Here is a 26,936-nt window from a genome sequence, read left to right as displayed (position 1 = left end):
CTAGACTGAAGCATAGCACAGCGTTGCTGCCGCTGCCCTGCTTTGTTGATTCAGGTACATCATACGCCTGGTCAGATTGAGCCTGCTCATGATGACATTTTCTGCACACTCAGCATACCGAGTGGTTCTGGTCTGGGACCCTTTTCTTGCTTTAGGAACCAAGACCAAAGTTTCCTTAAGCATTTGGAGAAGTAATTACATAGGCACATGGTTGCGGTGCTGGCAGCCTCTGTGAGCTCAGCAGCCAGGTGCGTGGGAGACAGCATCCTGGGGCTCACAGGCACAAGTGTGCCACTTGTAAAGAAGGAAATTCTCATACATTGCCTATTGTGAAAGATGCTACTCGGTGTCACATATAGCCAGTGATTTTTGGCAGCATGCATGTATTATTTGTTAGCATTATTTGTTTTTGGCCGATTTAGAATATATGCAGGGAGTAGACATTCTAATGACACACACGGTGTGGGCAATTGTGTTTTTCTGTTGCCAGCTAGCCAAGCAACTGAGCACATCTTTGAATTTCATTCGGGCTCTGTGTGCTACAAGGAGAAAGAGGAGAATTGTAGATGAAAGAGGAACGCCAGCAAAGGTTTCTAGTTTTGTGTGCTCACTTTTTTATGGTTTATAAAATTCAGAGGCTAGTAGCATCTAATAATGAGCGGATGTGATAACTACAACTTGCTAAAAGTGAAACATTGAACCCAGTGTGAGCTGTTGGTATTTGTATTGCTGGGGTGGCATAGCGAGGGGTGGGGAAGAGAATATATTAGCTTGCTCTTTGAATTGTCTAAAATCCTGAGCCATATTTGAGAGAGCAGTTTAGGTACTGGCATTTGCATTTCCTTAATGGAGATAAAAGTACAATAAGTGATTTCACTTGCTGTATTGGCCTTCTGGGTCCAGCCAACCAAGATATAGAAAATACTATAAATAGGAGTATATTTTGTTTCTTTGGACACAAGTATAGGTCAAAATTGTCTTTTGTAAGGAGTATTTAAGTTACTTACTAAGACCTTGCTGTTCTTTGTGAGAAGCGCTGTTGTGTCTGAGAACCCTGGACCTATTTTCCCATGGGTTGAATAGCAGGTCACTTGGGTAATTTTGCCTTTCCCATCTCAGCCTAGAATTGGAGACAAAAATTACATCATTTTAATATTTAATTATGCTAAAGATACAGTATCTCTAATCCTTGGAGAAAATAATAGATTATTCTTCATCATGGTTATTCAGATGGAAAATTAGGCCTGGCTCATTCCTTCCCCTTGTTATTTTGAAATAAATGCAGATGGGTCAAACATCTAAATGCAAAAAAGTAAAGTCAAACATTAAGAGAAAACATGCGTTAACAGTTTGAAACTCGGAGAGACTTTCTGGTGTGACACAAGTCCCACAAGGTGTGGAGGAAATCTAAAGTGTCTGGGTTCTGATTTCAATCCTGTTTCGAAGTTCACTGCGGTGAATGCATTTTTCTGTGTTAGAGTTCTTGAAAATGGAGTTTCTCAGTTTTGTAGTACTGCCTAGTGTAAACATGCCGTTCTCTATATAACTACATCTAATTTTGTATGTGTTTTCTAATCTGATATTACATTAACTAATGAGGCAGTTTCCATGCTCAATAGGTAAGCGGTGTGTCACAAATTCTTTCCGTAACCGGAAATCTCTGACGGATTTCCAGGTGGGTGTGGCTATGCTTGAGGATACTACACTGTACAGTTGTAGGCTCTTGAGTTTTGTTTTTGTTGCTGTTGTAGGGACTGTTTGTTTTTTACCCACCTCCAAGTGTTCAGGAATCTACTCCACACATACAAGTGCTGGCTCCTGCAACATCATTCATTGGATTATTAGTGATATCCAACGACTGCTAATGTCATTGTCTTATTTTATCCAATTACTTTTAATTAAACAAGATCTACTGCAGTAAATAAATAAGTCTTCATTGTAAGACAATATACAATGAAAAAGAAGTTGCTGTGCCTGAAGGCAGTTATGGATGCCACCCCCAATTCTCGGGGGTATTGTACACAGCACACAGATGACCCAGCCATTGCTCGTATACATATGCTACTTCTGTTCTTGTTTCTTCTGGGGGCGTGGTAGAACATGACAGAAAACTTATGTTATCTTCACAACTAGGTTTTCTTTAACTGTTCTTATTATTGATATTCTTTTTTATTTTTTAAATTGATTTATTTATTACTCTGTGAGTAGGGAGGGCTTATGTTTGGGAATCAGAGGACAGCCCACAGGAATTAGTTTTCTCCTTCTTCTACATGGGTTCTGGGGATCAAACTTGGGTCTTAAGCTTGGCTGTAAGTGTTTAACCTGCTGAGCCATCTCTGGCTCTGACTTATTTTTGTTTCTTCTCTAAGTGCCTTTCCTGAGAAAGTGGGAAGGACTTTGAAAATGAGAAAAAACCTTCTGATCAATTCTGCTTCTTAATTCGTGTGTTAGCATCCTCGGTCCTGGGCAGATAGTCACTTGCAGTTGTGTGGTTTTTGTTGGATTGGCTGGTAGAGCAACTGAGAGGGTCACGGTCAAGGGCTTGGCTACTAAATGCTGACTTGGCTGTGCTTTGAAGTTCTCTAGACGGAGTCTTTGTAGACACATGTGTCAGCCAGTGTTGACTGTGCTCATTTGAAACCGGTGTGACAGGGCCTCAGCTTTGCAGCCTGGGAGCTTAGGTTTTGTTGGATAAAACCTTCCTTATCTCCCTCTTTCCCTCCCTCCCTCCCTACCTTGCTAGTAATGTGCTTGGGTCTTCTGCCTGCATTTTCTCTGTGTATCATATACACGCCGGTGCCTTCAGAGGGGGTCAGATTTCCTTGAAAACTGGAATTGCAGACAGTGTGGGCCTCCATGTGGGTGCTGAGGATTGAACCCAGCTTGTGCTAACCCTTGAGCTGTGTCTCCAGACACGTTGTGTCTGAAGCCTCTCTCTGCCTCACTGAAGGTCGACTTCATTCCTCTGTGGAAGAGGACATCGGCCACTGCCCCCTAATCTCCTTTAGTAAAGCCTGTGTGGCATTCTTATTGGTGACTTAAATGCCACTAATTTAACCCTCTGCAAATCGAACTCAGAAAAAGAATGGCAGCAAAGGTAATCTCAGTTTGTCCTCTTTGATTCTGAAGTTTTAAAACAAATGTATAAGGATGCCAAATACATTTCACTCAGGCGTTTGCATGAAGCTCTCCACTTTGTCTTGAGATACTAAGCACAAGCTTTGCATGGATTAAATGCCCGGAAAGGCTTTGTCGATGACTGTGGGAGGGTGTTTCTTTTGAGGGTTTTAATGCAGAGTCAAGCCAGTAGGAAGAATCAATATTAGATATCAATGCACACCTTTCTAGTTTGGTCAGGTCTTTCTACTGAAAGCATACTTTATTTTTCAAGTTACTCGTTTTTGCTTTAACTTAGAGTTGGAATTGCTTCATAGCCCAGTTAAATAGGATATCAGTTGTCTAAAGATAAAGCCATCTATTAGATCAATACAAAGGTACTTCGGCTTGTATGTAGATAATTTCTAATTCTGGATAATGGGAGACAAAATGGTTATCAACTTTTCTTTTCGAGTTCACGGCAGAAGTAGCACATAGCATGGCTGGTTCCCGGACGTTTGCTGACCTGAAATGGTGTGAGCTTGAAATACTCTGCTGCTCCCACTAGAGGGGCTTCTTCCAACAGACAGACGCTCTGAGACCAGCCCGAGAGCCTGCTGTTTCCTCCACAGTAAACTTTAGCAATCTCGTGATTTTCCAGTCGGTTTTCCTTTCTGTGTGTTACCTCTAGAACCTCACAGAACAGGGAGTTTTAGGACATTAAGCCAGGATACATATTTTAAAATCATGGTATGGGAAGAAAGCAGTTTGTGGAGTTCCCTAAGTGAAAGGCGTTTTAAAAGTCTACTAAGAGGTTTGAAACGCCCTTCAGCCTGCTAGAGAGAGAAGCGGGGCTGCGGCTGCAGCCAGCCTGTGCTCACAGTCACATGCGGAGCTCTGGATTCCACAGAAAGCACTGCTCTCACCTCCCGTTGTCAAATATAGTAAAGCCTTAGCTTTAAATAGATTTCTATTTGCTACTGATTTTTTTTTTGCTACTTGACTTTTAAAATCTGTTAAAATATGCAGAACTCGCGCTGTAGATACCAATCTCAACTTTAATATGCTCAGCAATAATTGTATGTGTGTGAAGATAGCCCACATCAGGGCTGCATGTCCTCACTGAGTGATGAAGACAGCAGACAGGTCCTCTGTGTACCGCTCACCAGCTCTTGTCACAGAAGGCCCACAGTAGTTGAGTTTGGCTGTGTTTTCTCCCAAAGGTTCATAGCTGAAGTCTGCAGCATTAAGTAGGAGTTGTAATTTTAAAAATATTTGAGGGCAGTAGCCTGTTGTTGTAGAAGGCAGGACTCGGGAAATTCGAAGATACAAGCTTTTTTTTGTGGGTGGGGGAATCCTAAGCTAAAGTCTATACTAAGGCTTCTTTCTAAATCTACAGTTAGTTTTGGAAACGAGTGTAAACAGAAATGGTGTAAGTAGACCTTACCATGATTTTCTACTCTAGTTGATCCAACATCTCAGTCTTTAGCCTAAAATCATATTTGCTATCAGAAACATATGTTTTTCATCACAGTGTAGCTGCTCATCTCAGGGCTGCATCCAGTCTGCTGGGGGAGGGGGTTCTTATCCCAGCCCTGCATCCAGTCTGCTGGGGGAAGGGGGTTCTTATCCCAGCCCTGCATCCAGTCTGCTGGGGGAGGGAGGTTCTCATCCCAGCCCTGCATCCAGCCTTCCATCTCTGCTAGAGGCAGGGCCCTGATTTTCATCAGTGTTTCCTCTTTAACCCTTTCGGTTTCTTGCTGGATGCAGTCTGCAGGGTAGTCTTCCTTGGTGTCGCTGTCCATACCAGCCCCTCCCCCACAGCCTCACCAGGTGCCCAACACTCAGGCTATCTGTCAACTTCTTTCCCTGTTCCTTCCTCCACATTGGTTCTTTGTAGTAGCCAACCTTAATACACCAGACTGGATAATTATGTTTAAAAAACAGTAATTATCAATACATGTCTCGTTCCATGCAGCGTTTAAATTCATGTTAATGAGCTCTGTCGTCTGCTGCATAAGACTGACAGCCAGTTTTGAAGTTGCCTAGACTCTGCCTGCCTTTCCCAGAGCACTGCTTTCAGGAACTCCTGCTCTGCAGCATTCCAGAGATTTGCTCTGCCCACTCCTATGTGAGCAGGACAAGAAGCTACTCGCAGCCAGGGCAAGGAGGCAGCCAGCATAGTGACTGCTTATCTGAGCATGACTTCCCCTCATCTCCTGTCCATGAGTAACAAGCCTAAACAAAGCTCAAAGCGCCCCAGCGGCTGTGGTGAGAGCCCCGCTGCACGCATGGGGCAGGTGGGCCCTCCCTCTCAGGGAAGCCCGCTGGCTCTGTGAACAGGATCCCTGCTGAGCTTCTTCCCAGAGCCGGCTTCTAGGGCTGCACCCAAGAGGGGTTCTTGATAGTGCCTAAATTATGTCTCTCCTTATGATTGCAGGTTGAAGTATTGGCCTCGGAGGATGCAGCCTTTGGACTCAAGGTGTGTGGCCTGTGTGGTTTATCATGCCGTTTCCCCACCCCCAACCCTGTTCCCTAGGCTTCACAGTAAGGCTTTGTTGTTCTAATCAAACACCATGGAGTAACCTGAGCACATGTGGGCATCACGTAGGCTGTGGTTAAGATTAGACTTTTGGTGTAGGGAACTATAGAGAACCCAGAGTTTGGGGTAGCAGTGATGGCTCCTAAATTTGCCTTAGTCCTGGAGCAAGGTTTTCTGGCATGCTGCGTCATTGTTGACCCCATTTGGGAACTGAATGGATGTGACCACTGTTAAACAGTGCTGCCTTGGACTGATAGTCCCTGCTTGATGCCCATCCCAGTGGTCTCATCATTGCCTCTTCTAGAAGGAGCCCACTGTTCGCAAAGGCCTGTAAACAGCGGAGTCATGGCGGAGTGGGTTTCAGTCCACGCAGGATGCCTGCTGCACCCATGTTTAGGGAGAGAGTGTGCAGGAGCAGGGCAAAGGGGGTCCCTGTAGGAGGTAGGGCCTGAGCTGAGCTCTGAAGGCCTGGGTTGTGTGGAGACCAGTAGGAACAGCAAGAAGAAGCGAGAGCTGCCCTGCCGTAGCTTAGCACAACCCTGGGAAAGTTGTTTTTACCTCATGGAAGTGAATAGGAGCCACACACTAGCCTGGCCCAGCTCCTTCTGCAGCAGGCCTCTGCGGGTAGAGGAGAGTAGGTGCCATTGCAAAGTGAGGTCGGTGGGAGCCTGAGAGCAGCTTGGCTCCTCTCACCAGACTCAGCCCTGTTCTGTGTCCTCACTATCAGATCACAAGTTGCTCCCACTGTTTTCCCAGCTTTCTCTGTTGGCCATTCAGTGTCATCCTAGCTTTAATTACGCTAATGAGGTGAGATGACCACCCCACCAGAGCTGTTCTGAGCCTATAAACTCACCAAGATTGTACATCACAATGAAAAAGAATTTATAAAGTAATACATAAATGCTCTAAATTTATCTGTTAAAAGCTTAATGTGTTTTGATGTTTCATGTCATAAGTTACTAAATATCATAATTCTGAATAGAGTCAACTCAGTATTTACAGGATTAAACACACATGATCATCATCTTCTAAATCTTTGGTTTTGTATTTAATTCCCAGCATGCATTCAGAATATTCACTGCAGACTTAATAAACATGTGAACTTATCTCCTGAATCCACTGTATTTATTCAGTAAAAAGACGAGAGATGAGGGGAGCCGGCATCTCTGCTACCCCGCTGGCTGGGTGTGGCTTGTGTTCACAGTGCCCACATTGCTTTTGCAGCCCTAAATTCCACTTATAGGAGCCTTTTCCCAGTGAGCTGGGCCGGGTCTTCAGAGTCTTTTAGGTTCCTTTTTTTACTTTTGCAGATCTATAGAAATTTTAAAAATAAGATTTTTGAAGAATTTTTGCTTTACAGGTTTATTTTCTGGAGCACAGCAAATGTGCTTCAGCTTGAAATTTTATCTTATTTCTTAGAAAATCTGGGTATTTGGCATTGGTCACAGCAGACAAGCCTTCCTATAAAAACTGCTGAGAAAAAAATTGAAATGCCTGCCTGACATGAAGGTACTACACTAGTACTGTCTGCACGGGCACAGTTTCCTGGTCTGCAGCAGTGTGTCGTACCATATATATCTGGTCTTTCTTTTCTTTTTTGCTTTTATTTCATTTTATTGTTTCTAATTATTCACCAATATTTTTCCTTATTTTAGGCCATAATAAAATGTGTAAGCTTCTTATTTGTTCAGATGACTTGTCTCAGTGTCCCTAGACAGGGGCTCAACTGTGTTGGGATGCAGAGATGCAAAGAGCTTCCTGTGTCAGAATGTGGTGGCCAATACTCAGGAAATCCATATCAGCCATAGAGAGCGAACCTGATGGTAGGGCTGACGGAAATTACTCTTCTCATCTAGTCCAGTGGGGCATAGCTAGGCTTGCACTTATTAAGTGTTCTGTTATTTTCCACATGTTCAGGCGTATTGTTTAACAAGGCTTATCTCCAAAAGAACTCAAAGACTTGTAACTACGTCACAGTGTTGTTCACGTGGAAATCTAAACTTTTAAGTAATTTCAGATTTCTTGAGGTTATTTTACTTGTACAATCAAAATGCATAATTAATTTTAAGGTAGTTGTGCAAACAAGAGTCACAGTGAATAAGAGTACCTAGTAATGACACACGAGCCAACAACTGTCTCCATCAGGAGAGGGAGACTGGAACCTAGAGACCTTTGTTCACAGAGGTTTCTGTCCCACCTGTTTCCACAGCCGTTCAGTCCCAAGGAAATACACGGAGGCCTACATTAATTATAAACTAGTTGTATTAGTTTAGGCTTCTTATTAACTAACCCTTATATCTTAATCCATAATTCTCGTCTGTGTTACCCACAGACAAGTGGCTAGGCACATTTGTCAGTGAGGCATTCTCATCTTGCTTCTTCTGCATCTGTGTGATGACTGCAGACTGAGCCGTTCCTCTTCCCAGAATTTTCCTATTCTGGTCATCCCGCCTATACTTCCTGCCTGACCACTGACCAATCAGCATTTTATTAAACCAATACAACTAACAAGCCTTTACAGGGTGTAATACCATTGTCCCACAGCAGATCATTGTTTTTAACTTTGGCCATAGTAATAACCGTTGTATAATTCTACAGACAACATGTCTCCAGGGACAGTCAACATGGTTGGTTCTGTTTTATATGATTATTGTGTATTCTGTGTCATACATGAGCAAAGGAAAGTTGCCAGCAATACTGAATTGATGAATCAGCTAAACACACACACACACACACACACACACACACACACACACAGTAGGGGGGGGTTGATTATGTTGTTAGATGTAGAGAAAAAGCTTTAAAATTGGCCTGCTGATTATGAGGAGAAATTAATAGTAAACACATATCAAAGTAGGAGCAGATAAGAAACCCCCGAGATCATTGTTTCGGTTTTCTGAAATGGGCCCGTCCATGTTGCTCTGGCCTCCAGTTCCAGGGCTCATTGATCCTCCTGCCTCAGCCTGCCTCATAGTGCCAACAGCAAGCACTGAATTATACTCTGCTTTATAATGGGTTAAACCTTTATCACTCTGCATCAGACTCTTCCGAGTCCCGAGGCTCTGTGTGTCCTCTGCCCTCTAATATTTTGTAGGTGACTAAGTTAAGGATTATAAAGCATCAGTTTTTTTTGTTTCATTCTTTCTGTACAGACACCTGTTATACACACACACACACACACACACACTCTTAGATGAATGACTAGGAACTTGAGGAATTTGAAAGCTTGCTCAAATTCACACTGCTCCTCAGCAGCAGAGCTGGGATTTGAACCAGCAAGGTCAAATCCAGAGCCTTTTGACTTCTTTTTTTTCTGGATGGCGTGAGAATCACTGTGGTGTGCACCATTATCCGCCCCACTCTTCACTTCCCATCTCCCCTCATCACGTCTGCTCCACCCCCTCCCTTCTTGCTGAGCTTCCTGATGACATCTCTAACTCTAAACTCATGGGAACCAATCAGTCCTGTACGAGGCATGGCGTCCTTTTCTGCTCCCCCGTTTCCTTAGCAAGTGATGCTTCCTCTGGCTCCAGCTTGGCTGATTCTCTTCTAGTCCACCTGACTTGGCTTTGCCCAGATGTTTCTTCCTCCAGCCTAGATTCTGCTGCCTTTGCTCTGCCAGTAATATGCCTCCTTCCCACTCCAGACATTCTCATGTGAGACAGGGACTCTCTTTGAGGCCCATTCATGCTGGCCTTGAACTTAGGATTCCCCTACCCTAGACTCCCAAGTGTTGGCACTACAGGCTTGAGTCACTGAGCCTCGCTCCCTTAAATGTCTCTCTAAAAGAATGGTGTGCACCATGGTAAGAGAGGACGTGAACATCTGTCTCTCGCTCCACACAAGGCAGTTCCTAGAGCAAACTCTTGGTGCTTGCTTGACAGTAATATCATTTCACTGCAAAACAGTTTTAGGAACTCTGTTTTTTGTATGGCTGATAAGTTCTTTTGAGAAACCCTTGCTTTTTATATTCCTCTTCCATAATTTTTGATACGAACAATTGTAAAATTTATAGTTGGTGAGAAGAGTTTATAATATACCATAGGGCCAGCAAGATGTCTCAGTGGGTAAAGACTCTTGCCACCAAGGCTGAGGACCCGAGTTCCCTCCCTGACAACCACATGGTGGAGAGAGAGAACCAGTTCTGTGGATGGAAGGCTTTTCTCTGTCCTGCCTGGTGGCACTGGACCAGTTTCTCTCCCGCCAGTTCCCACACCCACTTATGAAATACCACTGTGAGGCTTATTATCAGTTACAGTTGTGCAGCCAGTGTCTTGGGCTTCTTACTGGCTAGCTCTAATGATTAAGTTAGCCCATTTCTATTAGTCTGTGTTTTTCTATTAGTCTGTGTACTGCCACAAGGCTGTGGCTCATGGGTGCAGCATGTTACTCCTTCTGCGGCTCCATGACATCTGCTCAACTCTGCCTACTCTCTCTGTATCTTTGAACTTCCCGCCTAGCTTTACTCTCCTTAGCCATTGGCTGAAACAGCTTTATTCATCAACCAATAAAAGCAGCAATATTCAGAAGGACCTCCCACATCACAATTCTTTGAGATTATCTACTGACCTCCACATGTGAGCCATAGCATACATGCACCCCCCCATAAAGAAATAAATGGAATAAAAATGCACCTGGTAGTGAGAACAAACATATTGTGCTCATGGTGAAGAGAACAGGAAACGGGAACGGTGTGACTGAGGCCATCATGGTCCCCCACAAGGTGCTGGAGGCATTTCAACCAGGCCCTTTATGGCTAGGGCTCTCCCTCTACCTGTCCTCTCTGAAGGACAGGCTCCCAGTCTTCTGTGAAGCCCTGCATGGGTTTCGGGATGCAGTTCCATCTGCATGGTGTATCCCCCGACCTCACTCTGCAGTTCCCACACCCAGCCCTCCCTGAACCTCCTGTAGTCCTCACTGTTAATCCTGCTGTTGAGTCCAGGATCCCATCTTCTTGCCAGAGGTCACAGAGCCTTCCAGAGAAAGCGAGCACTGATAGAGGACTTTGCTGGTGTCGTTTCTTACCTCATAGTTCTCTGGAATTCCTAGTACATGACGTGTGGCACACCACAAACAGATTTCCTTCTTACCACTTCACTTTCTATATTATTTTGGCAATAGTTTTTTTACTTGTTTGGGACACCTAAAATTGATTACTATGAAATAAAAATGACTGCATAAGCTAAAGTTACCAAGAATAGGGCTTTCAAGTAAATCCTGAATGTGATCACCCCATGTATCATTTTTCACGGACATCGTGGTTGAGTAGGCATTGAGGGAAAAATAGCCTCTAAGTTCAGCAAGGCCGTGTTATTATCTCCGTCAACAGACTCAAAGCACGCCATCCCATCTCTCTCTCTCTGAGCCCATCACTCTCTACCTTTCTCTATAATGCTTTTCTTCCCCTCCCTACATCTCAGTCAACTTCTCCTGACTGAGGCCTGCCCTGCTCCTCCTCCAGCCTCTCTTCCCTGACTTCTGTGCTGTGTGCAGCCTTTGGGCCTGCAGCCCTCACTGCCGTCACAACTCATTTGGAATTTCTCCTGAGCCACTTTCCTTTTTTCCTCTTTTGTATAGAAGAGATGACATGATGTGGCCTGGCCCAGTTCTATTATGTGGCCTTTTGTTCACAGCAAGATTGTTCACTTAGGGACTTCATTTTGTTCCTTTCTGTCTATTCATATTGGCTCGTGTGGCTAACAGTAAATGTGTGTTAATGATTGCTCAGACTTCTGATTGTGTGATGGTTGTGATGGCTGAGAGCGAATGCCTCCTTGTTGTTCACCCAGCTCTGCTGCATTCCTGTCCCCTCTCTCCGCCCTTATCTGGGCCCGTACAGAGTGTGGTGGCCTTCACTTGTACCTCAGAGCCCGCCTGGCGAAAGACTACCCTCTTGGTGTCGAGTGTGAAGAGCCAGCATGTTGTGCCTTGTCTTGCTGTGTTACACTGCACTCATTGGGAAGTGACCCTGTTCTTCCGTTCCTGTGACTATCTGGCTGTGCGTGTTCCCTGCATGCATGCAGAGACAGAAGTAACAAACTCACTGACTCTGCTTCTTGCACTCTGCAGAACAGAAGCGGGCTCAGGTTTTACCTAGAACTTAGAAATAACAAAGTGCAGAACTTCACACCAATAGAAGTGAACTTTGGTTTGGTTTTCAAACTATGGTATTTTTAATTGTGAAAAATGCATAGACTAGAGATTGTGTTTGCCCACAATTTAAGTTGTATTTGAGATTATTTCAGCCGAGATATCATAAACTATTCTGAAAATAATGTATATTTCACCTTCTTCATATAAAAAATGTCAGAGCATGATCCATAACTGTCACGGGTGAGGAGAAAACAGCAATGACAGCTTCCCTCTGCTGGGCCTGGTAAGAACAGGTGAAGTTTATGTACTTCTTGCCCTTCTGACCAGTCGCCATAAAAGGAGCCCCGTTAGAACTGCAAGAAGTCCGTCTTCTCTCAGTCCTTTCGGATTTAAGCATCTAGAAACAACTTCTTTACACTCAGTGTTCATCTTGGACATTGGATCTATGAATTATCACTAATGTAGCCAGGGAAACTCAAATTAGTACAAGATAAACTAAAATTAAAGATCATCCCTTGAGTTTGGCCAGCAGCATTTCAGTAGCGAGCCTGCTAGTGGTGGCCACACTGGCCCAGGGCACAGAGAGCTTGTCCATGGCCAGTGAACTCATCAGCCAACTCACCCCCAAAGTAAAGGTCCCAGACCAGTTTTGTGACACTCACATACTGTATTTCACAGACTGACTACTGGGCATGAGGAAGGATAGAGCACTAAAGGAGTCCACCATCTCAGCACCTTGTCAGAAGCCTAGCGGATGCTGGTCCAGCAGACACAAAGCATGGTGCAGATGGCAGCTCCATTAGATGCTCACTGCACACACAGTGTGTGTCTTGGCCAGTGCAGTACTGCTGGTTTAGAGTGTTTGCTTGAGCATAGTAAGATTCTGGGTATTGTTGCATCCAACTGCGAAGCGCACTATTATGGTAGAAACACATGTCCAAGCCCAGCAGTGGAGGATACACACCTTTAATCCCAGCACTTGGAGAGCAGAGGAAGATGGATCTCTGTGAGTTCAAGGCCAGTCTAGTCTACAGAGTGAGTTCCAGGATAACCAGAACTGTTTCACTGAGAAACCTTGTCTCAAAAAACAAAAAGAAAGGGATGTCCATTTCCTTTTCTTTGAAGTTACATTAGTATCGATTCTTCTGCACTCTTGCTGTCTCCCGGAGATGTGTTTTCCCAAGATTTTCCTGGACAGCTCTGTGGATGTGACTCGGACAGAGGAATGTTCAGGTAAAGATGATGTTAAAATCGAGCTGCAAGCACTTTCTTTTGAAGTTCTTACAAGTTCATGGGACTCGGTATGAAGGGTTTGCTTTGGCGTTTTTAATTTAACTAGAATGCTGCTGACATCTGTTAGAAATAGTAGTGAAACAGAGAACCATGTTTATCCCTTGTTGTTTTGGTCACCGAGCCTAATTTAAAATGATAAAATGTATGAGCAAAGCCTCAGGTAGGGAGCCAGCAGCCTTCAGTCTAAGAATCCCTGTCCTGGCTTCTGCTTTTGCTTCTGCCATCTGCTGGTAGTCCAGACACATTGCAGCTTGGTCTTAAGTCTGGTTTGCCTTACTGTTACTGTTATATAGGGAAGGTTTGGGATGTGTTTCTATGCCTGTAGTGGTGATGCAGTGTTGCTTATGTTTAATCTCTTATTAGGAGCTATTCCCACTTAGTTTTCAACTCTGCCTTTATAGGAAGCTATGAATATAAAACTTAGGAAAAATATAGAATTCTGACGATCTGATTATTTGAAATTCAGAAAATAAAAGATACACTTGTTAGATGTTGTTTTTTGGTTTGGTTTGGTTTGGTTTGGTTTTTATGTTTGAGAAAGGGTCTCCTCATGTGGCTTGCTGTGTAGACCAGGCTGGCCTTGACCTTATAGTCCTCTTTCTGCCACTGCCTCCCAGGTGCTGGGCTGACACCTGGCTATGAGGTCTTAGGAACATGGTGAGGATGTGTCTGAGAGCTGCTAGGGTCTTACCTAATTTTGAGCTTTGTATTAAATATGAAATGGAGATTTTTGTCTATTAACTCACAATAAAGAGTCCTTGTCTAGGAGTTGAGCTCAGTCTGTCTCTCCGTCTCTCTCTGTCTCTGTCTTTCTCTGTGTCTCTCTCTTTCCCTCCCTCCCTCCCTCACCAGTATAAGGGAATCAAATTAATTTCTAGTTGTCACTTATATTACTATCAGTTCTAGGATGCGGTGACCCTTTAGTCCTTCATGCACGGAAACACTCTGGCAAGAGGTCAACATGAGGTATCTTCTGGAGTCAGGCTCCACCTCCCTCTTGAGGTGGCATCTCTCACTGAAGCTCTAGGCTAGCTGACTAGGGAGCCTGGAAATCTCCCTGTCTCTGCCTTCCTAGAGCTAGGATTGTAGCCCTCCCCTGCACCTGGCTTTCCTGCGGGCTGGAGATCAAACTCACATTCTCAAGTTTGCACGGCAGACACTTTACTAACAACCGTCTTTCCCAGTAGTCTTTGTAACAGCCTTCCTGTTTTCATTTAGCCAAACCTTCTCCCGTCCACACTATTCTGTCTGCCAGTATTTGCCAGTCTGAGATAGTCTCCGTGTCCTAGGGGATAGAGATGGGCTTCATTCGCAAACACATCTTCTTATTCAATAAAGTCAGGCAGAAGCTTCACAAGAGCACACGGATAGGAATTTCATTTTCTGCCACCTTTGACTCCTTTTCAGATTTCTTAAAAACTCATCTTGGTCAGTTATTTTTCATTTCCTCAAAAAGGAAGAGTAGCTAAAAATACTACTCTCAATTTCTCCTCAGTGAGGAAGGTTAACAGGTAAAACCACTTACTTTCGGCCCTCTCTAGTAACAAAGTAGGACGAGAACCCAGATCCCTGCTCCCAGGCGAGTGCTCTTCCAAAAGTAGACCAGTGCTGACTCTTAGTCCTCCAAGCCCAGAGCTGTATTTCAGACCGGGTTTTACAGACTGTCAGTTTCACGGTGTAGAAATAGCCCAGGGTCGGCAATGTTTCATGAGTGTGTTAGCCTCCTATGAATGATTACAGCTAGCAAACAACGGAATCATTTTTAATTGCTTATCTCGAATATGTGTGCAATTTTTTTTTAAGTACGGGGCCATCCCAAGTTGTGTGTAGTGTTGACATGGCACAAAACTAGCCAGTAGATGACTTAGCCTTGTCAAATATGTGCACTGTTTCTAGAAAATCTGTTCACAATATACTGGGAACCAGAACTAGCATGACCAAGTGGTTCTTAGAGTGGGTTGTCTTTCTCAGTCTTGTAGGTGGCAGGCACTGGATAGATGGTCTGACCCCTCAGTACCCATCCTGAGTCTGGTAGGTACCACAGAGCCAAAGTCTGCCTTTACCAACGGTGCTGATGCTGTGGCACAGAGCAGTTCATGCCCTCTTGGTCAGATTCTGTTTAGTTTTGCAAAATGATGGGAGGAGTCCCAAGATGCTTTTGGGTGCTGTGGCCTCAAGGAGGAAGATGCTTTCGGGTGCTGTGGGCTCAAGGAGGAAGATGCTTTCGGGTGCTGTGGGCTCAAGGAGGCTCTTCTTAAAGGAGAGGAAGTGACAGCGGGGGTAAGCTGAGTTCTTCCTGTAGTTTGAAGTCTGACTGACGCCATCTTTCTCTGAAGACATGATCTTGGCAATATTTTTTTGAGGGCTTAATTTTCTAGTAATAATAAGAACACCTATCTTCTGCCACCTCCTTCAAACACTTTTTACAATTGGAGGCAGGTTTGGGGGGCCCCTGATAGAGTTGCTATAACCATGTCAGTAACCTGCAGGCTGCTATGGTGTTGCTGGGCAGAAGGAAGAGTGCCTGGGGAAGATGGATGCCAGTTTTGATTGTGCGTCTTTTAGCTTCTCCCCAGTGCTATGCTGCGTCCAGCTCTGTTTCTTTAGATGGTGGCGGCCCTTCCCCTCCCTTCCCCATGACTTAAAGTTGGCTTCTTCCCAAGCTCTGTCAGTTTTTTCAAGTAAGTTGAGAATGTCAAAGTGGCTGGTGTTGAAAGAGCCAATATGTTAGAAGATGCGTGAAGCCAAGTAGAACGTTTGCATGAGTTAAAGACTGTATTAGTGGATGGTTTGAAAAGGCAGATTCGAGCGGGGTTAGGAATGACTGGTTAAATGATACTTATAGATCAGACATGTCTGTGATAAATCCTTATAAACGTTATTCCCAAATAAGAAATAAAGTTATCATTTTACAACTGAAGGGTTGTCTCCTCTGGGGAACTCATCAAAGATGAAGCTCTTGGAGCAGTCATACAGAGAAAACATTTCGTAATGAACGTAGACATGCAGTGGAAGTGAGCGAGGTCTGGGGACTGTTTGCTTTCCCAACTCAGCTTTCACTCTTCTAGTGGTTGGCTTTTCCATCTTGTGGTCGCTTTAGTATCTCGCGTGTATTGAGAGGCTGGACTGTGTCACAGAATTCTGTTTGAAAGCTCACAATTCTAACACAGAAGTAGTAAATACGCCCCTATCACCTTGTTGTCATAAGCGTGTGTACGTCACAGAGATCTGGTGTGTCTCCATGCATTGATTGTAAAGTTAGGCCAAGGGTTTTACCATCGCTGACTTGGTGGTTTGTCCATAGCGAAAGCCAGTGGTTATTTGCCCTCACGTGCCAGGATAGGAAATCACCCTCACCGCCCACCAAGAACTGCCACGCTCAGGTGCGGCCTTCCGTGTGCAGCACTCACTTTGCGGTTTGCAGTTGTGTGAGTTTAGATGGAAGTGTGTGCAAGGGCAGAGAAGGTCGAAGTGGTTGACGTGGGCTCCCTGTGGCACAGCAGGCTATGTGTAGAAACTGTAGTTTGTTCCTCCAGCTACATTGGGCAGTTTAAATCCCTTAGCTGGGGACCCCTACAAGTCAAGTCCTTTCTAAAGAAATGCCTAACTTCATCCGCCTCTCCATCAAGGAAACGTCCATTTCAGGATTATGGAAATGAAATAGTAAATTTCAGGATGAAAAATGAAATAGTAAATGAACACATTATTTAACATGAGATTTAAGTATAGGCGTTGATTGAATAGTCTGTATTCAGACGTGGTATAATTAATACAATTTTAGGAAATATTTTTAAAATATTTGAACTTCTTGGAATTGGTACCAGCATGTTTACTGTGTTTTAAGGTTGTTACTTTCCCCAAGTTTCTAAAGTATGCTCATATTTTGCGTCACTCAGTTTTTAACCCCTTATAGCAAAGCTAAGCTTCTCTGGCTATCTGGCTGTGTGCAGAATGGAATGGCATGACTTTTAGAGCTTTCTGTAGTGTGCTGTAGCAGGAGTAGCAGCAGTGGTCAGGCATGAAAACATCCCTGTGACGAAGGGAGAGTTCAGAAGGAGCTGAGAAGACCTGGTTATTTGATGCAAAAAGTATTTCTTTATCGTATGGCTACTCAAGGGGCTGCAGGTCTGACATAAAAACCTTTATAAAACTAATCTCAGGCATGAGCTAAAACACCTGATGACATCACACTCATGAAATGAGTTTTGCCTTCTGATCAACCTTGGAAACGTTTCTAATGTGCTTTGTAGTAGCCTGTGCGGCCGTCACAAACCCAGGCAGGACCAGGCCAGGCAGGCACACACGTAGCTCATCGGTGGAGAAGTTTGCATTTGTACGTATGCTCTTGTGTACAGAGGATGTGTGGAGAACTTGACCTCCCCACAGGGTAAGCTCTGAAGGGAAGGAAATGGAGGTCTGCCAGGCTTGCTGGCTGGAGTCATGGACAAGAGCAAGGCCCGTCTGAACTGCCACTCAGTTCTTATTCTGCGTTTGCACGGCTGCTGATTAGAGTGGCTTTCGCCCAATTACGCTGTGATTATTCTGCTGCACTGTAATTGACTGGGGAGATATGCTAATACCTGTCATTTGGGATGATAAAAGATGAGCGGGGGACACGATGCATTATTTAGCTGGCTGTGTGATAGATGAGGGATGCGCAGAGTGCTTTAATTGCTGAGAAGAGAGGTTAAGCTGAACGAACGGATGAATTAGAAATGAGTTTTTTTATGGCTTGTGGAAAAGTGAAATAAAGGAAAATGTGCCCTAAACTAAGGCAGCAGATAGATGAGCACAGGCGGCTAGATCTTCCAGTGTCTTGTTTATCAATTTAGATAGGAGCAAAAATGTAGCTTAGCGTTCAGTAAATAATAAGCAGAGTGAGAATACACAAAACATTGTATATTAAGCAAAAACAATTGTAGAATCATTTTTACCTTAGATGGCAATATTTGTGATTTGTGAACTCTTAAATTTACTGCTTTAGCTCCTGCTGAATGTAATATGCAGCGTTTCTGAACTTGCATCTTTCAAATGTAAGCCTCGAAGCATCTACATTCTGTGTGCCTATTTCTGAATCAATGTAGGCAGGAAGACTAAGAAGAATGAATATTTATAATACCAGGAGAATGTAATAATATAATTAGTGAGAGAATATAGATAATTCTGAAGTGACAGTCGGGGCACTCAGTGCTGTGCCCTCATGAGCCAGCTAGGTAGTTAGGTATTGATGTTTTCTTGGAAAGAAACACAGGGAAGTCTAATTTCCCTTTTCGTGCTCTTTCCCATTGTCACACCCATGAGTAGTCTTCTGCCCATATTTCTCAACAGTATTTAAATTATTATCTTGGCACTTCCGTGGTTATTTGTACGATGGTGGTTTGCTTTGTTTTAGTCGTGTTCAGTTAATAGGAGACGGTGTGGCAGATGCAGGCTGAGCGGCAGTTTGCAGACGTGGGTGTCTCAGAAGGAAGACAGGCCTTGCACAAGCTGGCTCCCATGCAAATTATATGACACACCACACACACACCAGTATACTAAAATGTCCCCACCCCACACAAAACTGCTGTTTTATTCTGTGGATGAGGAAGCGGCGATGGAGGCGGGAGGCGAGCACAGAGCTGGTGTTTCTGTGAAGGGAAGGTGGTGACGTTTGCACATGGTTGAGTTCTCTGCAAGCCAGCTAAGCTGCAGCCTGCTGACTCAGCGGAATGACCGGGAAGTAGCTCCCAACCCAGCCCCAGGGTGCATGGCTCTGAACAGAAAGCTCACATCTGAAGATGGCGCTGCCTTCTGCACTCAGATTTACCGTTTCAGAGGCTGATCATCTTTCTCCAATATAGTTAGCCTGTTCCTCCCCACTTCTTTCCTTTCCATTGTTGTTTACTTACTTGCTTGTTTTTCATATTTGATCTGAAACAAAGTAAATCTTCTATCTGGATACTTTCTGTTGATGTCTTAAGTGGACTCCATGGCTGTGTAACAGAATAGTGTGAGACAGCATAGGGCATAGGGTCAGCATGTAGGCAGCCTTAAAGACTTTAGGATGAAATCATCATGGCTAAGACAAACACCAGTGCATAGCAAGAACTGAAGCTTGAGCTACGCCTAACACAAGCGCCACATTTCAGAAAGCGAAACAGCACGCCTGCCCCGGGAATACTGTTCCATATTGACTGTTCTTGTCAGTAACCTCTTTCCTTTTGTACTGAAAAGAAATACAAGCTGGTCCCCTCCACCCTTCCAACCAGGCAATTACTGAATGCTGCAACTTTGTCTCTTAATCTTTACCAATTTTTCTATTAAATAATGACTTCTTTGAGACCTTAGCCCTCAAAGGGTTTGCTTTGTTTTATATGTTTAAAACAAAACAAAACATTCTGTAGTTTTTTGATGTTTGCCTGATGTAATATGTCTCGCTATGGTTTATGACTAAATAATTGTATGTCAGGAACTGTGTGCCGTCCCATTCTTTGCCTTAGACTGAGTTCTTTCAAAAATGCCAGGCCATGAAACAGCTTCGTCACCGAAACGGCCTAAAGCCAGCTCCCTCTCGCTTCCTCGCTTCGCTGCATATCTCACTGCTCAGTTAGAGGGGATTGCTGCTTTGGTCCCGAGCTGATAAAAATATTGTTTATAATGGTCCTGGGCTAATAGAATTATTTTTTAAATATGTGGGTATATTACTCAGTACCAGAGATCCCAATCTCATTTTGGGGTTTAGCGCCAGCTACAGTGAACGTGGGGAGTGAGGCAGCCCATTGTAGCCGCGTCACAAAGTAGGAACGGGGTCCTGTGAGACAGTGCTAACCAGGAGTCTCTGCTGTGGGAGAGGCTCCTGCCTAATGAGCTAGTGTAGGATGTGGTATTGAGACAGAGACACAGGGGTCCCAGGTCCCAGGTCCCAGGTATGGTGCTGGTGGTCAGGTACCTAAAGCAGTTCTTCTGACAAGTCATTTCTGCAAAGTCAGATGCATTAGCCCAATGTTCTTTCTACGTCTCTGTGTCTGCGAGTCAGGTGTCCAGTGCCTGCATCCTCTGCTCAGAATCTCAAAAAGTCTCTCTAAAGGACCAGTGAAGTTGGATTTTTCACTAGTTAGCCAGATTCTTCTCTGGCTACAGTTCTGAAGCTTCAGCGTAGCTGTGGGAGGTTGGCCAGGAGCAATACTCAGTTCTTTTTTTTTTCTTTCTTTTTTTTTTTATTGAGAAAAGGAAAAAAAAAGTTTCCCCCTCCTCCCAGCCTCCCATTTCCCTCCCCCTCCTCCCACCCTTCTCCCCCTCCCATGGAGATAGAGACAGAGACCCACACTGGAGCACTGGACTGAGCTCCCAAGGTCCCAATGAGGAGCGGAAGGAGGGAGAAGATGAGCAAGGAAGTCAGGCCCATGAGGGGTGCACCCACCCAGTGAGACAGTGGGGCTGATCTATTGGGAGCTCACCAAGGCCAGCTGGACTGTGACTGAAAAAGCATGGGATAAAACCGGACTCTCTGAACATGGCGAACAATGAGGGCTGATGGATGAGAAACCAAGGACAATGGCACGGGGTTTTGATCCTACTTCATGTTCTGGCTTTGTGGGAGCCTAGCCAGTTTGGATGTTCACCTTCCTAGACATGGACGGAGGGGGGAGGACCTTGGACTTTCCACAGGGCAGGGAACCCTGAATACTCAGTTCTTGGAGACCCCCAGCTCTCTGCACCCCGTAGCTCCATTTGATGGTCCAGCAGGAGGCTTGCTTCACGTCTCCCACCTTGTAAGCTTTCCTGCATTAGACCAGACCCTCCCTGGGGCAGCATGATACTGTTAGTTCTGAGTCCACTGATCAGACCAGGCCCTCCCTGGGACAGCTAGACCAGGCCCTCCCTGGGACAGCATGCTACTGTAGTTCTGAATCCACTGTTCAGCACCTTAATCGATTACATAGGCAGAAACCCTCTGCTCTGCAGAGTGATAGGCTCCCAGGAAGTATGCTGGCTACAAGCACAGCTCTGCCCACACTGGGGTCCTGTGGGCCTGTGGAAGGGCATTTGTCTTGAGCACAGGGAACCCTTACTCAGACTTCTGTGCCTGCTGCAGCTGTCCAATGCTGTTCTGTGCTTCTGTTCTCAGGGCTGCCATCCGCAGGTGCTGGTGACCTCTGTCTCTTCTTCCAGTGGCTGTGTTTGCTGAACTCCGGAGTCTGCATAGTCCAGTCACTCTTCCTTTTAAAACTCTGTGCCGAGATATGAACTTACCTCAGCTAACAGCTGGTTCCCTCCAGAATAGCCTTAAGGGAAAATTATGTTTTTAAAATAGGATTTCTCTGCACTCGATTTGAGTTCTGTCTGTAGAGGAGCTCCATGGAGCCAAGCATGTTACTAGGAAGACTTGAGGCAGGTCTAATGATATTTTTTTAATTACTCATGTTTGGAAAATGTGTCAAAAATGTAAATGTAATAGTTACTGCGCTTGATTCTCAGATCAAAAGGAACGCTTGGAAAGGTTGATTTGAGATAGGCCCAACACAAATAGCTTGCTCTGTGATTGGCATGGATGTTTTCTGACTTCTAAATGAACTTCTGATGTCAGCATGTATTGTTTTTCTTCTCTTTTTCAAAACTTTTTGAGTTTTAGTGGAATATTTTATGGATCTAGCCCTCTCTGGGAGTCTGCAATTAAAGTCTGTGATGTGACCGGCAGGCTGCTAGAAGTCTCTGTCACCCAAGCTCACGTTCCTTGCACTACCCCTCACTTGTCACTAGCCGGCTCCCCTATGCTGCCTTCACAGGGGACTTTACCCTGCAGTAGAGGGCGACCATGCCCTCAGCCAGCTGTGCTTGTCTTTCTGGTCCTTGTGCCTCCAGTAGCTTTTTGATGGTTCCTTGTTGATGCTCAAGAGAGAAGGCCATTGATGGGGTCTCTGCACGCTTGCCCTGCCTTCCATGCGACACCAGGAGGAGGTGTAGTTCCAGCTCTCCCTGACAACAGTGCAGTTTAAACAGTGGAGCCAGGACAAGACGGCCGTGAGAGGCTCCTGGACCCCACAGGTGCTTGGGAGAACAGTGGCGTGCAGTGTGGCCTTGGGCAGGGGCCATTGAAGGGACTCTGAGTCAGCTCTTGGAGGGGCAGTAGTCTCACGGGTAGGAGGAACAGAGATAGAAACTTGACTTTTGTGTGAGAGACTGTGAGGGGTGAGTGTGTTGCTTTGGTGTTTGAGTAAAATCAGTTATGAGCTGCAAAATTAGTCTCAAAAAAGAGGTTTACATCCATCAGCGATGTGGTGTCTGTTGGCATACAAAAGACTTCAGAAATGGTATGTCGGTGGCTGTGTGTTGTTAAGCTTTTTAGGAGCAAATGAGAAAATGGGTATTTAGAAAATTGGCAATTGTATTTGGGTTTGGATGAAGAATCAACTAAACTGTATCATTGCTTTTTTTTTTTTTAAACAGGGATGATGTGGAAGTATTCTTCTTTTGTGCTTGTTCCCCGCCTTAAACTTTTATCACAGAGTGAATTCAGCTGTAAATATTCAGAGGACGCAGAGAATATGAAGTTGGTTAAGGATGGAGTGGGTCACAATATTTGTGTCTGTCCGTTACAGACTTTCTGGGCCTAGCTCTTGCGGCATTTCACTTCTTTCAGTGAGACAGGCCCTTTAAACAGACAGTGAGCAAGGCCCCAGTGGGCCTGTATTTCTCAACCCTCCAGGTGTGCTGCTGGCTTACGAAGAAGCTACCGAGCACAGAGGAAAATGGCAGCGGTGGTAGGGGCCCTGTGGGGGTTGTCATAGACTAGGGGGTCTGTTTCTGCTTCCATGGTTCCAGGCCCACAGAACACTTTCTAGTTTAAAGGAGATACCCTGGGTTAGAGGGAGAGCAGGGAGTGTTGCTGTCCATTTCAGTGTGGTTCTTAATCAACATCTTAACTACCGTTTGCATCTGCTGTCCTTTCCAAGAGGGCTAGTTCTGTGGGCAGCATGTCAAGAGGAAGTGGATTATTCCTGCCAGGGCTCTTGAGTTTCTAATTACCAGATTCCTGGCTTAATTGCAATTACCTGGACACCAGGCAGGGTGAACTTTTGGAGAGAATGTGATTAGTGAACTTTGCTGCTCGCTCCCTGTCTAGGTACCAACACTAAACAGAGCCCAGTAAGTCCACATCTAAGATCACCCATCAGTTCTAGAACCCGCTTAAAACATCCAAGAACACCCCTCTCTCCGTGGAGGGTTAGAAGAAAATAATCACCAAATAGTGAACTATCTGGACAAGCATTGTGCACTTGGATGAATAGTGAAACTCGAGGGTCTGTGCAGGGGGAGAAAATGACTTCACTGCCTACCCACCTCTCAGCTTTCCCAGTCTATACTTTTCATTAAAGAGCAAATCAGCCCCCCTAATTTGTCAATACAGTTCTAGACTTACCTTTGAAATGATTTTAAAATCTTGGGCGGGGGGCTGGAGAGATGGCTCAGAGGTTAAGAGCATTGCCTGCTCTTCCAAAGGTCCTGAGTTCAATTCCCAGCAACCACATGGTGGCTCACAACCTTCTGTAATGGGGTCTGGTGCTCTCTTCTGGCCGGCAGGCATACACACAGGATATTGTATACATGATAAATAAATAAATAAATATTAAAAAAAAATCTTGGGCGGTAGAGATGAGTCAGTGGTTAGGAGCACTTGCTATTCTTTCAGAGGACCCATGTGAGGCTCACAGTCTTCTGTAAACCCAGGTTTAGGGCATCTGCTCTCCTCTCCTGACCTCTGTGGACACTGCAAGTGTGTGGTGTACACACATGTCAGCAAAACGCTCATGCAACTAAAATTTAGTTAGTTAGTTTTTTTGTTTTTTGAGACAGGGTCTCTCTGTGCAGTCCAGCTGTGCTGAAACATGCAGAGTAGACCAGCCTGTCCTCGAACTCATAGATCTGCCTTCCTCTGTCTCTTCAGTACTGGGATTAAAGGTGTGCACTACCACTACCTGGCCTAAAATTTTGTTTTAAAAATAATTTTTAGATCTATGAAGGCAAAATCTGAAATAACATTTTTCTCTGCCCTTCACATCTGAGCGGCCCATCGTGCAGTCTTAGCACAGACTAGGCTATGAGGGCATGGAGCCTCTGCTTGTGGTTTATTTTACACAGTTCTCATTTGGTTGTTAGCCCCCTGCTATTTTCCTCCCTTTCGCTTCTCTGAGCTCTGTCCTTCCTTTCCATTCCAGCAAATTCCTCGTCCACACCAAGGTTAATTTTGTCAGCCATGGTTAGTTAACTCACAGATGGTCTTTAATGGCTCCTTCCCCATGCAGTGCTAGTTCTTCCGTTGCACCCTTCTTAAGACATGTCGGAGTGGCCTCTGCCCCCGCTCTCACCCGAGTGCATGGGATTTACATGGGCTGGCTTGCTTCCTCTGACACTGCTCAAGCCATCCCGCCACTGGGACATTCTTTAATTCCTTCCCGTGCTTTAATGGTAAGAAGCACATCTAGCTGATAGCTTTCGTGCATTTAATTATATTTTATTTAGACTGCAGTACTGTAGAGCCTGGCTACACTAGAATGTGTCTCTGTCAGCTGCTGAATAGTAGCAGCATAGAGCCATAGAATCACACGTGACATTAATAGCATAAAATACCGAAAAGCACGGTAAAGATGGCATGTATTTCTCAGGTAGCTTCCAGTGGTCCCCAGCACCTCTAAGGGCCTTGTCTGTTGTTGCTACTGGTGTTATATTATTGTTACTCGGGTCTTAGCCCTGCAAGGTGTCTGTGGCAGGGGATAGTCCCATCTTGTAGGCAAAAGAAATATGTGATGAACATATCCTGCCCATCACCCAGTGAGTGGGAGCTAGGTACTAGTCGAAAGTATTTTACTCAACTCCTAATTCTTCTGGCTTTTACCATCATAAAGTTGCCGGATTTGGGACAAAATACAAATTGAATTTCAAAGAAAAAGTAAAATTTTAGTGAGTCCAGATACCACATACCACATACTTACACTAAAAAGGATTTATTGTTAGGCTGGTGTTTGAGCATTGGCTGCTCTTGCAGAGGACCCAGGTTTAATTCCGGCAACTCACAATTGTCGGTAACTCCAGTTCCAGGAATCTGAGCCTCTCCTGACCTCCGCGACCTCCATGCACACAAGTGGCACATCAGACATACACGCAGGCAAGATGCCCATACACATAGAATACACTTAAAAATCGTCATTTTTCTGAAGTACAGATTCAATTGGACCTAGTGTCTCACCTGATTATCCCAATCCATATACACGGTGCCTACTCAGAGCCAGTTCTTCAGTGGTAGACAGGTGTGGTTCTGGGTTCAGCCCTTTAAGGCTTTATCATGCTTTTGTTCTTATGCAGTCCAGTTACTGACAACTTGGGGAGTGTCTCTGCTGCAGTCTTCCTGTCCTGTTGTGCTTAGGGGGTGTTTTTATGGAAGGGACATAATGCTAAATTCTTCCCAGCAGCTGAGTTTGCAGAGGGAAAGTGAAATCCTCAGGAAGACTGTTGTTGAAGATGACCTAGCTGAGCCGCCACACTGGGAGAGAATGCGGTGTTCAGCAAAGCCCCAATGCCGAATCTGGATCCCTGAAAACGGAGCTCCGCACTGGAGGCCTCCTCTGTCTCTTGCCATTGAGCCTCTTGACTTCTGCTGCTAATTGCCACAGACCTGAGTTTGCTTTGAAAACCTGTTGAGCGTTTATTGAATGAGAAATTGATGCGGTACTCCGCTGAGGACTGTCTTAAATCCTGGCCCGTCTGTGGTGTCTGTTGTTCTGTACAAAGCGTCTATTCATCAGACAGTGTTGTAAGATGTTTTAAAGAACTGAATTACATTGGAATGTGTCCAGCTGGACCATCCTAACCTGTGCTTTGAAGAATAGTCAGAGTGTCTCACGGTGGCTTTCTATCTCCCTTTAAAAGTATTTTTAATTCTTAGACTGTAGCAAGTGCCGAGTCAGGTCAGCTGCTGGTGCGGGTGAATGAGCTGCCAATCATTTTCTTCATGCTCTTGTGAGATACGTGGTGCAGGCGGAAAGGGAGGGGAACATTAGCATTTACTGCATGAGGAAATACTCCATGCACCTTGCCACCTACTGGACACATGCCGTGTTCCTGTGTGCAGGCACAGACACCAGAGGTTGACACCTTTTTGTGTGTGTGTGTGTGTGACAGGGTCTCACTGAACCTGGAACTAATCAATTTTGCTAGGCTTGCTGGGCAGTAAGTTCCAGGCCGTCCTGTCTCCACACTCTCTTTCCCAACACTGGGGGTGCAGACATGCGCTGCCATCTTTCTGTGGGTGCTAGAGATTGGACGGAGTCACTAGCCAGGTAACTGGGTAACGTGAGATTCCAGACGAGACCTCAGATCCCTGTGTAGTGCGCTTTGTTAGTCAGCCAGGCCTCCTGGTCTCTTTATGATGGTATTGATGTATAGATGAATGCTCATTTGTAGTCTTAATTATCTATTTCCTGTTATAACTTCCAAATGGCTGGAGAGTTGCCGAGGACTTCAGTTCCTCCTGGTTCGTCACAGGGTGGCATTACTCTGGCATAGTCTGTAGCCTGGATCAGAATCTCTACACAGCTCAGAAGTGACTGTCAGCGGTAGAATACGCTGGGAAGGAGCCATCCTTGGTGTTAAAATACTTCCAGGTTGTAGTATCGATTAAGGCCTGGGACAGTCCAGCACCTCTGTCTTGTCAGTGGGGTGCTGCAGGAGTGGGACCCATTGCCACTGCTGTCCCCAGGAGGCTGGACACTTCCTGTTACAATGAAGCAGTTTCCTTGAGATAGACCAGTGCATTGTTCTGGTCACAGGGCTGACTTGTCTCCTTAATGTACCTCATGTAGACCTGGTGATAATTACTCAGCCCATTTATTTTTAATAACGACAGATGCTGTAGAAGAGAATGCTCTTTCCTTTGCAT

The 26,936-nt window shown here is 45.0% G+C and overlaps 1 protein-coding gene across 3 annotated transcripts in view; it reads left to right on the top strand.

Moving 5' to 3' along the window:
* Arid1b (AT-rich interaction domain 1B) overlaps positions 1-26,936 on the top strand; it is a 357,068-nt gene that overhangs the window by 210,700 nt on the left and 119,432 nt on the right. For 2 of the 3 annotated variants that reach the window (XM_026787331.1, XM_013352342.2), the window contains exon 5: positions 5,537-5,578. The exons of the other annotated variant lie outside the window; for it this stretch is intronic. In XM_026787331.1, coding sequence (XP_026643132.1) covers positions 5,537-5,578 — 42 coding nt within the window. The remainder of the gene's footprint in view (positions 1-5,536; positions 5,579-26,936) is intronic. 3 annotated transcript variants of the gene reach the window in all.

This window comes from Microtus ochrogaster, linkage group LG9 (genome assembly GCF_000317375.1).
Source record: "Microtus ochrogaster isolate Prairie Vole_2 linkage group LG9, MicOch1.0, whole genome shotgun sequence".
Lineage (NCBI taxonomy): Eukaryota > Metazoa > Chordata > Mammalia > Rodentia > Cricetidae > Microtus > Microtus ochrogaster.
Note: the sequence above shows the minus strand (reverse complement) of the source record. Positions and strands in the feature narration are given on the sequence as shown.